This window comes from Crocodylus porosus, unplaced genomic scaffold (genome assembly GCF_001723895.1).
Source record: "Crocodylus porosus isolate Cpor-Errol unplaced genomic scaffold, CroPor_comp1, whole genome shotgun sequence".
Taxonomy (NCBI): Eukaryota; Metazoa; Chordata; order Crocodylia; family Crocodylidae; genus Crocodylus; species Crocodylus porosus.
In genome coordinates, this window is record NW_017728886.1 from 187,424,866 (window position 1) to 187,439,366 (window position 14,501).

The 14,501-nt window shown below is 38.9% G+C and overlaps 1 protein-coding gene across 1 annotated transcript in view; it reads right to left on the reverse strand.

Annotated features, from left to right (window-relative positions):
* The window catches only part of ABHD3 (abhydrolase domain containing 3), a 27,504-nt gene that overhangs the window by 12,315 nt on the left and 688 nt on the right, over window positions 1-14,501 (reverse strand). Inside the window, exons 2-5 of the mRNA XM_019541088.1 lie at window positions 11,312-11,475; window positions 9,496-9,678; window positions 7,807-7,852; window positions 4,720-4,832 (exon numbers count right to left, since the gene is read on the reverse strand). Of these exons, the coding sequence (XP_019396633.1) occupies window positions 4,720-4,832; window positions 7,807-7,852; window positions 9,496-9,678; window positions 11,312-11,475 (506 nt within the window). The remainder of the gene's footprint in view (window positions 1-4,719; window positions 4,833-7,806; window positions 7,853-9,495; window positions 9,679-11,311; window positions 11,476-14,501) is intronic.

A 14,501-nucleotide genomic window follows, 5' to 3' on the forward strand; every position in this document is an offset into this window, starting at 1 on the left:
CCCGGTGGCTGTGTGTTTCCATCAGGCTCAGCCTCTAATGCAGCCCTCCCTTGGTCACTTGCTCACCACGCCTTGTTCTCAGTAGAGACAGTGTAAGGGAGGATGCCCATCAGCTGTTAGAGAGAGCCAGAGTCCATGCAAATCATTACTGGGCCCCTCCCCTGGATCCCCTTCACCTCAGCTAGGCTCTCAAGCCTAGTAGACCCTTCTCAGCTCAGTGTGTGCTTGCAGGGCACCTGTAACCTTTAAGAGCAGATTGCATGGTTCCGTTCCTCCCCTATACTATGCCCCAAGCCTTGCAGGTGTTACTGTATTGTTATCCACACTGTAGAGTCTTGGCCTTATCAACCTTCTTCCTCCATGCTCTCACTGGGTGGGCCCTTTAGCCTAGGTCCATGGTACAAGACCTGGCTCCAGACTCCCTGCCTGCAAGTCCTTTACCTTCTCAGTCTCTGGTGGTGGCCCCTCTTGGACCTTCAGCCCTTTCTGGGCCTTGACCCCCATCCTTGGCCAGTTGGGAACACCTGGCTTCCCCAGTCCTGGCAGTCTGTCTAAAGCCCTTCTTGGGCTACCAGCTCTCTGAGTAGACATTGGGGGTCCTAGTCTTCCCCAGAGGTGCCCTAGTGAACAGTTGTTCACCAAGCTCCCGATGAACACTTCTGATATAGCGGCAAGCTTCTATCAAGTCCCCTCTCAATTTTCTCTTCTTTAGGCTAAAGAGGCCCAGGTCCCTCAGCTTTCCCTCATATGGCTTGCCTTGCAAGTCTCTGATCATATGGGTGGCTCTTTTCTGGACTCTCTCAAGTTTTCCACATCCTTATTCAAGTGTGGCACCCAGAACTGGATGCAGACTCCGACTGCGGTCTTACTAATACGGAGTACAGCGGGAGCATCACTTCCTTAGTTTTACGTGAGATTCATCGGTTGATGCATGCCAGTGTGTTATTTGCCCTGCTGGCTGCCACATCACACTGATGGCATGCCCACTATAAGCCTTATCTCACTTGTCTTTCCCCTTGGTCCAGTGAAATACTGAAACAAATCAGGCATTCAGGAGTTTATTTTTTTCCTGAATGTCAGTTACCAGCTGGCCCGAGGCATTAAGCAGGGGTCCCACACTTCCATCTGTTTTCCTTCTACTGCCTAAATACCTAAAGAAGGACTTCTTATTGTCCTTTCCCGTGGCTAACCTAAACTCAGTCACTGCCTTGGTTTTCCTGATCGCTTCCCTACAAGTGCTGGCCACTAATGTAGTCCTCCTTGTGGACTATCCCTAGCTTCCACTGCATACATCTCTTTTTTGATTAATCAAGTCTGCCCTGACACAATGGATTTCCAGCACATCGGAGCAGGCTCCCTGCATGTGTGTAAGTGCCCCAAGGGCCTGACTCCCACTGGATTAACAGATACATTGTAGGTAGGTAAGTATTAATTAAAAAAAAATGAACAGAGACACAACAATAGGCACTGTTGAAAAGGCAGGCATTTGGTTGGTTAGAAGTTGAGTGGAGTTCTTCAAGGACTGATCTTGGGACATATCTTGTTTAATATTTCCTTTCCTTAATGATCTTGGCACAAAAAAGAGGAGATAGTGATAAATGTTATTAGCACAAAGCTGTAAAGCTCTGTGAATGCAGAGGGAGATCAGCATATTATGTAGGAAGAACTTGATCACACTGAGAACTGGAACAAAATTCAATATACCTTGACTTACGAAGGCTTTGACATGGTCTCCCACAACTTTCTCATTAGCAGGCTAAGGAAATACAGACTAGACAGAAGTAGTGTAAAGTGTATACAAAACTTGTTGGATCATCATGCTCAGTAACTAGTCCTCTATGGCTCGATGTCAAGTTGGGAGAAGGTATCGAGTGGAGTTCCCTAAGGGTCTGTCCTGGCCTTGGTATTGTTCAACATCTTCATTAATGATTTGGATGATGCAACTGAGTGCACACTTAGCAAAATTGCTGGTGACACCAAGTTGGGTGGAAGTGCAGACACTCCAAAGGGCAGACTGACCTGGATAGATTAGAGAAATGGTCTGCAAATCAATCAGATGAGATTCAACAAGGAAAAGTGCAAAGTCCTACACTTGGGACAGAATAACTGCATGCACACATACAGACTAGGGAATGAGTGGCTAGGCTGCAGTACTACAGATAAGGACCTGAGGATTACAGCAGACCACAAGCTGACTATCAGCCAACAGTGTGTTCTTGTTGCAAAAAGTGAACAATTCTGAGTTGTATTAACAAGAATGTCACTTGCAAATCAAAGGAAGCGATTCTTCTGATCTATTCAGCACTGGTGAGGTTTCACCTGGAGTACTGGGCCCCACATTTCAAGAAGGACATGGATAGTTTGGAAAGAGCCCAGCACACAGAGCAATAAAAATGATCAGGGACCTGGGAGACAAGACTTTTGAGGAAAGGCTGAAAAAACTAGGATTATTTAGCCTAGAAAAGAGAAGTGTGAGAGGGGTTTTAATAACAGTCTTCAAAACATCTGAAGGGCGATTATAAAGAGGATGAAGAATTGCTTTTCTCTGTGGCTGTAGGGGACATAACTAGAAACAACGGCCTCAAGCTGCAGTAGGTTGGAGATTAGGAGGAACTTTCTAACTGTGAGGGTGGTCAAGTCAGGCATTGATTGGAACGGGCTACTTAGAGAATTTGTGGAATTGCCAATCTTGGAATTTTTCAGAAGCAGATTAGACAGACACCTGATAGGGATGATTTAGTCGAGAATGATTCTGCCTTGAGCAGGGGCCTTGGCTAGATGACCCTATGCAGTCCCTTCCAGCCCTACTTTCCTATGATCCTATAAAACGGTTATGAGCTGCCAAAATGCTGTAGCTATGAAAAAGGCAAGTAAAATCCTAAATTGCAGTGTCAAGGTACTTCCAATAGACATAGGAAATCATTAATATCATTGTACAAAATAGGAGTGAGACCTCATTTGAAATCTTGTATACAATCCTGGTCACGTATGTTCAAGAAAGATACATTCAAACTGGAACAGTTGAAAAGAAAGGTGACTGGGATGATCAGGGATTGAAAAGCTTGTTTTAGGAGTACTAAAAGAGCTTAACTTGCCTGGCCTAGCAAAGTGAAAGTTAAATGGAGATAGGATTATAAATGCATCAGGGAAGAAGTAAACACCAGGGAATAGAAAGCAACCATTTCAACTAGAGGACAATAATGGCACATGAAAACAAATGGGTTTAAACTGGCCAAGAATAAATTTAGGTTGGAAATTTAAGGAAGGTTCCTAGTCATCGAAGCAGTGAAGTGCTGGAACAGACTAAACAGGAGTAGCAGTGGAAAGAGGCTTAATTGGCTTAAAGGTGAAACTTGATCCGTTTATAAAAGATTATGCAATATTGTGGCTTGTGGTTGCAGACGCCTGGACTCAAGTGACCCAAGAAGTCCCTTCCAGCCCTACTGTTCATAAAAGCAGTAGCATGCACTTCGTGAAATATATCCAATAAGGAGATAAAGTGGCAAATCAGATAAAAATCAGATTTAAAAAAAAATCATCATACCACTGGGTAATTATTGTGTTTACTATTTAATACAAATAACAGAATGCTAATTATTAAACACACTGTCATTGGCTCCATGTGACCTTACAGTTAGCGGACTTGATCTTCCAAAGAAGCATGACTGCTTTGTCTTTCAACCTCAGCAAATACTGACCCAAGCATTATGCCAAAATAAGGATGATCTTTGGCCTAGTGAAAGCACAGGGGTTCTCATGCAACCCACATGGCTGCCAACATACCTACTATACTTTTCCACAGGAAAATTTCACCAGAATACCTCTATACAGTGCTAATCTGCAATTATAGTCCTAGACTAAGAACAATCAACATAATTTACAGCAGTTAGCTTATCCTTGGAAAACAACATTGTACCCAAAGACCCCAGGGCTTAGTCACTGCCTTTATACCCTATTCCACCACTTATTTGCAGTACCAGTTTTCTGCTGTACAAGTACATTAGTAACAAATGGAAATGCAATCATCACCAGGCCCCATATTTTGAGTTTTGGGGGGGATATATTTCCACTTTTTAAGTACAGCAGGTATATTATAATAGGCAGTTAAGGGAAAAAATAACATTTGGCTTCTTCCTTTTCCTAAACCTGTTGTTTGTTTTTGATAGGTTCTGCACCCCTCCATTCATGTTAGTAAAGCAATTGCAAGTTTTTCTGTTTGACAGGTATCACTAATATCCAAATTTTCAAATTACCTTATCTGGTAAATCAGTTGAATGAAAATGGAAAATAGTAACCCCATAGTTAAGGTTAAATGAGGAGTTTAATTTTATGTCCTTTTGTTGACTGCTAAGTGTAAAAACTGTTTAGTCAGAAATTCTGCTCAACTCGTTTTAGGCTGATGAAGATTTTAAGTGTGACAAATCTAATTTACCTCCTTTTATAAATTTGTTTGCATCTGTAACTCAACAACATATTGTGAGCTATTCTGAGCTTAGCTTGAAAAAGGAAATTTGGTTAAAGTTGTGCTGATGGGTACTCATTGAAACTGAATTCCATTGAGCAGAACCCATAATTAGAACTTTAGAATTTCTTTAGCATATTAATGATTCCATTTAACTTCAGGAAATGTTACACTGCACTAAATGACAGTAAAGCAGCAACACTTATTTTGCAATTGCTAAGCTAAGCTATAGGGATTTCTGTTACGTAATATCTTACCCTCCCATAGAAACACCTGCTGCCAGAAGTGGAGCTGAAGCATGCAAATTGTGTACATGATGAATCACAGCTTCTAAATCCTCTGTGTTAGCAGCACAATAAGTCCTTGGTGTCTGTAAGGAGCCACAAGGGAAAACACTATCTTAGGTATTTGCATCACTTTTCATGTTAAAGTATGAGCTGGGTGGTTTAAATTAAACAATTTAAATTAACTTAACATTTCTCACTGAATAATAGCCAGATAAAACCATAAATTGGAATAATATTGGGGGAGGTGGAAGGAGGAGTTATATTATTAAGCATGATTAATAGCAATGACTAGTATGCTCAATAGTTGCAACTGTCAAAACATTAACTGGACAGCTTCTGAACATGCAGGTTTTTGGTTGAAATGTATTAAAATTATGGGAACTACTGCAAGTTATAACCCCTAAGGAAACAATGCAGACTTCATGACATGCTTTGTCTAAATAGGAACATTGTCTACAAAGAGTTGTAAGATGTCTTAAAGTTTTCTATAAATACAGATTTCAAAACTAGTCAGTATTTAATTACTACAAAATTCCTGCTTTTAAATAACTTCAGTGTTAATGCTATTACAATGACCTATTTTTTGTTCTAAGTTAGAGTAGAAAACACCCTGAAGAAAATGTTACGGCTTTTTATATTTTACTTAGTTGCAGACATTTAAATAAAAAAATACTTAAAGCTGATTGTACTGACAGACATCCAGATGAAAGATGTATCAATTAAAGTTCTGACTGAGGAAAGCACTTAAGCATGCATATTGTCTATTCTTATTCAGGACAGCACTTAAGCACAACATAACTTCTAGTATCCCTTCAATTTCTGAATACAGCCCAGAAAGAATCCCATTGCTCCTATTGTGAGTTGGACCTGGCCTTTCCTGAATTTTAGTTGTAACATTTGTCCTTTGCTCATTTATAGTTCCAAATGCATGATGAAACTATATGTTTTTCAACTTTAAAAAAAATGTTTAAAATTGAGGGTCATTAGTATACCAAGCTAATTGATACAAATTTACTTACCAGGAATATGAAAATATTAAAATAGAAGATAAAGATTAAAATGCTAAGAGTGGGATAAATGAAGCTGAAGCTTTTTTCCAATCTAATTTTTGTTCCTTTTATGCTACTTACAATTTTCATTCACATAAGTGAATTTTCATTCATACTTTTATTATTTTAATTAAATATAGGAGAAAAGTAAATGATTTCAGTAAGGCAGGTATGATGTTTTCCCATGGAAAAGAGTTAAATTTTACAAAAACAGAAGCATGATATATTTATTTTACAGTTAATTCCTGTAACTCTACTGGATTTCCACTTGCTAGATGAAGTTATTTTTAAACAGCGTTCAAGAAAGTTATACATGCTTTAACTGAAATTAAACTATACTTATCTAGAATATGACCACTCTAGAAAAATAATTCTTTTTAGTTATACAACATTCACTATTACTCAAATGCAAGTACACTAGCTTTTCATACTTAATACTTTAAATAGTAAGTTAAAGTTAAATCTCTCTATAAAGACCAGAACATGAATGAGCTGCTTGACTGCTTTACCACATTGCTTGACTATGCCTCAAACTCATTAAGTAGGGAGTTTATATTAATATGTAGAAAGCCCCCTGCAGCAAATGACTTTAGCTGTTTCAGTTAACACTAAGTTCTTATAATGCCCAAAGATGGAAAGCTGATTACACTGAAATACACACAATACATCCAAACAAGAAGTCTTTTCACTTACTGAATCAAATTTATCAATAAGGACGTTGTGTGTCACAAAACTGCTTTGTATATATATCTCCAGAAGTATGCAGAAAATTGACATTTAACATGGCAGTGTTTGCACTGAAATATCTGAATCAATTGAGAGAGCGCATTATGAGCATTTTAAGTTGTTTTATATCAGTGGATTAAAAATGCAAAAATGAACAACAGGCAGTATTATGCACTTCTATAACAGCTGCAGAAGCATCAATAAAATGTATATAAAGAAACAAAGCTTATTCAGCAATATTTTAATCACATCTTGTGCCAAGCTGTAGAAAATGCTTAGCTTTTAGATATGAGTAATTTATGGAGCTGTCACTAATTTGTAAGCTAATGTACTATGTAAATTCTATACAAAATAACTTTTACTAGTAGCCCATCATATATTGTAGCTGTTCAGGAAAAAAAATCCAGTCACAATCCATATAAATCTGGTTCATTCATACAATCATGGATACAACGGTGGATCAGTCAGTTAAGTATAAAGCTTTTTATTTTTATTATACTCAGGTTAGTTTAAATTCATGCCAACAGATTTCATTTAAAATAGTTAATGCAGCTCAGACTTGTAAGTTGAGAGAGAGAAAAACTGCACTGGACAGATTTAATATACTGGACAGATTTGAAGAATTATGATAATTTTTATAAGGAAAATACAAAAGATGCATTTTGCTGGAAATAATAAATTATGCAACATCTTATAAAATGAAAATGCCATTTAACTCGCTACACTGTACAGATAACAGTATTGCTGCAAAAATCAGGGACAATTCTTCAGGAAAAAAAAAATCAAGCTTTCACAGTATATCTTTAGTGTAGATAAGGTTCAGAAAGTGACCATGTGATTTCTGAACTTTAGATGTCTATTGCAGAACAAGGAGATCACACAAGTCACTATCAGATAAGGAAATCATATTTTGATAAAAAGGGGTGAAGATGTAAAATAAAATCATGAACTAAGCACCTGACCGTGAAGTCAATGTAAACCTTTCCATGAATTTCAGTGGTCTTTGACCACATATATTTTAACTTCTTCCTTGAAATTTGTCAACTGAACTGAACTTAACCGATTGGGATGAGTGCTATTAAATTTTAAATAAATATACTGTATTAATTTAAAGATGTGCAGGCAGCCAGCTAGAGCCTACATTCTATTCCGTTCTTTTGGTAACATACCATGTGAGATTTGTCTCTCTAAGACTAGACTCCAGCCCTATGGGTTAATACTGATGGTTTCAATATGTACTGCTTTAGTGAAAGTTCATCTTGATTTTAAAAGTAATCCTTACCAAGAGATCCTCTCCAGCAGTTCCTCGATTGTTAAAAACCACACATCTAAAAATTGAGAAGGTAAATTGAATAGGTACATTGATGCACACAACTATCTAGCAGCCCTCTTAGAATTACTCATTTATCTAAAAAAGGTCATTTGAACATAACTTAAATGAAAATACAGAAAATAAGTGAATCAGTAGAAAACCTAAGTTATCTACTGGAGATATTTATGGTCCTCATCCTAAAATTGATCCATATGCCTACTTGGAGTCCAGAGAAGTCACTGGGACTCTTTTTTATGCATGGGAGTCTGATCTTGCAATCTGATACGTGTGCATAGGGCTCAAGTATATATAATCTTTATTAAGCAGCAGAGAGGAGCCAAAACAAAAACCACAAATTCATGTATCCTATATTTTCAAGCAGGTAGGGAGAACAGAAGGGGAGTTTTCAACCTGTGCCAAAATGGATCCCTCTTATTTAATCTAAGCAAGAGTGTATGAAGTTCCTTATAAAAGGAATTATCTTGATTTAAGAATCTTTGGGTAAGGTTTTGGGGGTTTTTCTGTTTATTGCCTGCTCCACAACTGTACAAGAATAGTTTTGTTAACATAAAAATTGTTAGTTTAAAAATTAGATTAAATGCAAAAAAGATGAATTTCACTTTTATTTAATAAACATTGTAATTTAAAGTTAATTAAGCTCATGCTATTCTATTGTAATATGACTTAAAATAAGTAGGTGCCTTATAAGGAATTAACTTTCTACCCAAAATAGGGTGGGATATAAAGTAATATGTACACTCTATGAAAGCAAGAACAAAAGACTCGATCCCAGACTCTTTTTGTAGTTGCACATTCCAGTCTCAGGTGATAAGTATACGTACCTGTCATGAATACATGTAAAAATGGTATTAAGTGGCAATAAAATTAAGCATCTATTATAGCAGGTTTCAGCATTTCCAAGTGGACAACAAAGAATCAAATATGAACATTCATGTACATATTTACAAAATGCAACATATTCAGTGCCAAAACTCAGGGTACAGTGGCAGGACTCGGAATACGATATTGGAGTAACCACAGTATGTTATTACATTCTAAAACAGAACTGTAACAAAATTATAACATCTAGAAGCTGTACTCATATGGAGCAATTCACTTCCCCTACCAACTGTGATCCTAACTCTGAGTAATTTGCTTGTGCACGAAGCATGTGAAGACTGACAGATCTACCCACAAGTCATCAGCAGTAGGTGTACAATGTCATCCCTTGCCACATGGTACACATAGGTTTTTAGTCACTGGATCCAAGTTTCTAATTCTTACCATGCAATACTTCTAGCAGCCTCTGACAGATTTCCCCAAACCAGTTTACTTGGGGCTGCACTAAACAGTCCTCCTCAGGAAGGTACATGGGACACAGACATGCAGACACACAGCAATGAACATTTAGACTGCACTTTAAAGGTCTGATTCCCTATTCCCTACCATCTTGTGTAATCATTTACAACTAAGCAAACTAAGTTTAAGACCTGCTTAGTATTTTGCACATACTTACCATTTTTGCTATATCACTTTTGTGTATTACCAACTATTATCCCATGTAAATGGATTTCTCTATATATCATTTGCTTTAGATAGACAACACATGCCTACATTTAATATTAGTTGAACAAACAAACTGTAAATATGTAAGATTACCTATATCCCAATTTTTTACTCTGTTGGATCATATGAAGAACGTATGATTCTTTACTTGTTCCTGTAAGGCCAGGCAATACCAAGATTGTGGGTCTTGTGCTGTCATCTGGATAACGTACACTGTCATGATTATCAAACCAATCCAGTGAAATTTGTCCTCCATCTGTTGTTTTAATAAGCTCGCTGAAATACACAGTTCAGAAGACAACACTGATTAGCTTTATTTTAAAAAAATTAAAAAGGCATACCACTGAGTCATTACCAATTACCACACAAAAAATTATCCTTAATTTTACGTTAATATTAAAGTCTGACATAACACACTTATTTGCAAATTTCTAATTCATAGTGAGGTAGAGGCCTTCAGCAGCTTTAGTCTTCATACTCAGCACTGCTATTTCAGTCTGCACCATATGAAGAGCTGGCTCTCTCAATCTCTTGCAGAGTGCTGGCTTAATGAAGTTCATAGGAGTTTTACCTTCCATTCTATAAGTGTCTTTGTTACACCATCATTGCTGTAGCATTTTAGCATCTTCTGGTAGTACATTAAACAACATAAGCCTCTTGCACATACATGTTCTCTTTTTCCAGGAGAAAACAATTAGTGTTTATTGGGTAGAGTATTAGCTGACAGAAGTTTTATCATGCACACACATGCATACAAAGCTATAACTGCTTCAAGTAAAAAGTTGTGAAGACAGGATTTCGCCATGACAATCTACAAGGAATTTTTGTTAGGGTGCATTTTTTTAAAGCTTCTCTCTCAAGCCTGCAACCAACTCAAAACATGTTCAGAAGCCAAGCAAGGCTTAAACATATAAACTGGCTGAAAACATGTTCTGAAAGCTTACTGCATTTTTCCTCATGTTGAACAGCTTTCTAATGAAGAGAATACATCATACCAATACTATATTGTTGAGAATGAACAATATCATCCTATGAAAAGCATATCTGACACAAAAGATTTCTCATCAATATAACACTCATGACAACTGCTAAAGCATTTTTTAAGTGTACCAGCCAAATCCTTAGCCTTGTTCAACCAGCTTTGCACTGCTTCATCAGTGTGAAGCAGATTTAAAGCTGGCGTGAGTGGCCAGTTAAGAATTCTTTGTATTAAGAAATCTTGCAAAGTCAGCATTTTCTGATCTATGCCTCTTTCCTTGCAACCCCCAGAAGACAGGGAATGTTGTAGGTCCAGATGCTGGACCTACCTTATATTGCCCAAGACCCTGAACTGTCTTCTGTTGACCTCATGGACAAGGAAGATGAACAGGTGGTATAAAATCACTCCCCACCTCTTCAGGTTCTGTGCCAGCGGCCTTGCATGCCATTGCAATTACTGAAGAGAAATAAATATAAATGCCTATTCCTGTCCTAATTTAGGCATCCAAGAACAAAAGATAAACTATGATAGCAAGATTTGACCTAAGAATCAGAGGCAGAACTAAATTTGCTGCAATAGAACTAAAGGAATACTAAAAACTTCAACTGGGAGAAGCAAAGTGTTACTATGTCCCCTGCCAAATTATGGTGCCCATTAAGCACCACTAATCTAGGCTTCAGTAACATGAGCTTACTGCTTTAATGATCTCTGCTGTAATATCAGACTAATTGCATGCAGAATCTACCTTGCGGCACAAGAGGCTGAATTGGTTTCTAGGTGGGCATTAGAACCTTCAAGTTGTAAAGGTGACAGTACAGTATCTGAATACTGGTATTACCTAAAGTACTTATTACACTTTCAAAGTAATGCACACCCACATTCAAGGTAATATGCAGAAGACTGGTAACTTTGCAGGAGAGAGGCACTTACTTCCTATATTGCACCTGAGGTTTGGAGGTGATGAAGGGGCGCAGAAGTGTCTGTGCCCGGCCTTCCCAGCACCAGATTGTAGGGTAGTAAGTTTCTGTCACAACAGGACAATATTTCTTGAGAAAGCAGCAGAATCTCTTACTGCCAGCCACTAGCTGAGGTTTCTAAAAAGAGAAGGTGTGGTCAGGTATTCAGAACCCACAAACAAAAAAGGCTAGCTTGTTGCATTCTCTTCCCACACGCTAATTGCTTTTATGTATTTCTGTACTAGTAATGGCTTATTTCTTTAAAGTGGAAATTAAAGTGATTTAAAATCAGAAGCAAACAAAGCTCTAAGGGAAAAGCAAAAAAAACACTATTGATTTTAAGCAAAATAGATTTCTGGTACATATTTAAAATATGCTATTAAAGTACTGTTTGTGCTCTAATGAAAAATACTTGGCACCGTAAGCATCTTCCTTCCAAAGCTGGAGCACTTTATAGCTATGAATTAAGACCCAAAACAGACATGAGAGGTAAGATGTAGATACTATACCTGTTTCACAAATGGGGCAATGGAAACCCATAGAGTTTAATCAATAAGCCCATCATACAATAATCCTAAAGTCATATCTTTACTGGCATTTTTTTAACGTCATACTGTATATACCCTCAACTGTGGTCTAGCAGGCCTACTAAACTCTATCCTACTCACCATGCTAGCTAGATCTCTGTATGAGCTTTCCTAGGCTAGTTAGCCACAGGGGCAGGACAAAAGTAGTCAAAGGTCCACCAAGCCAAACAGTCAGTTGGGCTAACATGGTTACAGCATGCCAGTTTTTATAGCCAACATTGTATCCAGCTGCCTTTGACATCACAACCTGAAATGACTCAGTACCCATTTATAGCTGGGCTGACTGGGACAGAGTTCAGCACCCATCTTGAAAAATGTTTGAACTCAAATCTCTGGAGCCACAGAATAGCCATTCTGACACTGCACAGGCAGTGCCACAACAAATTATCTGAAAACTGCTAAACACAGCCTAAGATACAGACAGCAGCAAAACCATATCTGACAGGAAAGCATCAGTGTAAGTACCCATTAATCAAAATGTACTATTTCCTGCACCCTGTCAACTGATGAAATATTGAGCCCAAGCCTCATGTGTTAGTTAATTGGCAGTTCCATGAAGCCCATTTCCAACAGATGTGGTGCTGACTCACTGTATCCAAATTATTTCTGAGTCCTGGATTTATTTGTAATGTTATTACAGACAAGGAAACAGAGAAAAGTACCTGAGATGTATACTTATTTTATTCATTGCACTTATATGCCACCCTCCCCAAGAAGGCTCAGGGCAGCTTAGGATAAGAGACAGAACCACCCACATGGTATAAAGCAACAGATTCCCCAAATGACACCCCAGAACTTTCAAACTCCACCTACCCCACCCACCCACTTCTGCTTCCCTGATTCTCACCCAGGACATCAAATGCTCTCACACGTCCCAACCAAGTTTTCCAGCACTCATTCACTTCTGAAAAACCTCTTCTCACTTTCCTTCTTCCCCATGTCCACCAACTTCCATGTCTCTCTCCCAGTGGGACATGCCTTCCATCCTTCCTCAAGGTCCCCCTCAATCCTGCAGCCCCCTGCTCCACAGAGGGGCCTTGGTTGTTCCCCTAACACCCACCAATACTTCCTCTCTCCCCCTCCAGACAACCTTCACATTTAAAAGAAACCACAACAGGAAAATAAAGAAAGCCCTGCAACATAAATCAGTAAGACCAGATATACTTATTTGATGCTAATTCAGAGGGCAGAAAAAAATATATATAGAAGGAAAGGCTGCAAGAGCTATTTCCCTTGACTGTAACCTTAGTAGATGCTTAGAAGTCAAGAATGGAGATGAGAGAGAATTCCCCTTCCCAAATGGCTCCTTTTGCCCAAGTTGTATCTCCTGAAGCAAGGGCATTAAAAGGATGTGCTGAGGTCAAATCCCCGTCCTCCAAATCTGAACACATCAAAGTAAGATGTTAGAAACTCAGAGCAAGAAAAAAAGGGTTGCAGTAAATCAGTTATGGATGTAAGGAAATAGAAATGTAAGAATGGTGCATGTGCATGTGTGTGTGTGTGTGCAAGAAAGGTGCGTGGGGGGAAGATGAGAGAGAGAATGGCCCGTGCATAAGAGTAGCGTGTGTAGGAATGATGGCTGCACGTGCACGTAAGAATGATGCCTGCGTGTGCATGGGTATGCACAAGAATGGTGTGCGAATATGTGTCTGTGCATGTGTGTGTGTGTGCGTGTGAGACAGAATGGCTTGTACATGTGTAAGAATGCTGTGTTTGTGTAAATGTGCATGCAAGAATGACAAGTTTCTTTAGGTAGATGTGATATCTTTTATTAGACCAACTGAAGAGTTGAAAATTGTTCTTTGCAAGCTTTCAGGCACAAACACCCTTCAAAGAACAATTTTTCCAACTATTAAGTTGGTCTAATAAAACGTATCACATCTACCCAAGGAACCTTGTCTGCTTATGTCCTTAGACCAACACAGCTACAACGAACAACACATGTACGAATGATGCCTGTGTGCACATGTGCAAGAATGGCGTGCACACAAGTGTGTATGGGTGGGTGCATGTGGGTGAGAAACAGCCCATGAGTGTATAAAAATGGTGTGCATGTGTGCACATAAGAATGATGCCTATGTGTGTGCATGTGCAAGAATGATGTGTGTATGTATGAGGGGCTGTGTGCGAGAGAATGGCCCCTGCTTGTGTAAGAATGATGTGCATGTGTGTGCACATAAGAATGATGCCTATGTATGTGTGTGTATGTCTACGTGCATGAATGGTGTGTGCATATGTAGGTGTGTGCGCGCATGTGACAGACTGACCCAGGAGTGTGCAAGGATGATCTGTGTATGCATGCACGTGCAAGAATAGTGCATGCATGTGTGGGGGGTGTGAGAGAGTGGCCCATGTTTGTGTAAGAATGGTGTGCATGTGTGCACCTAAGAATGATACCTATGTATATGCATGTGCGCAAATGGTGTGTGCACGTGTGGGGCTAGAGATAATGAGAGTGCCCCATGAGTGTGGAAGAATGATGTGTGTGTGTGCGCAAGAAAAAAGCATGCACATGTGAGGGGGGGGTGAAAGACTGGCTCATGCATGTGTAAGTGTATATGAAGGTGAGGAAGAGAG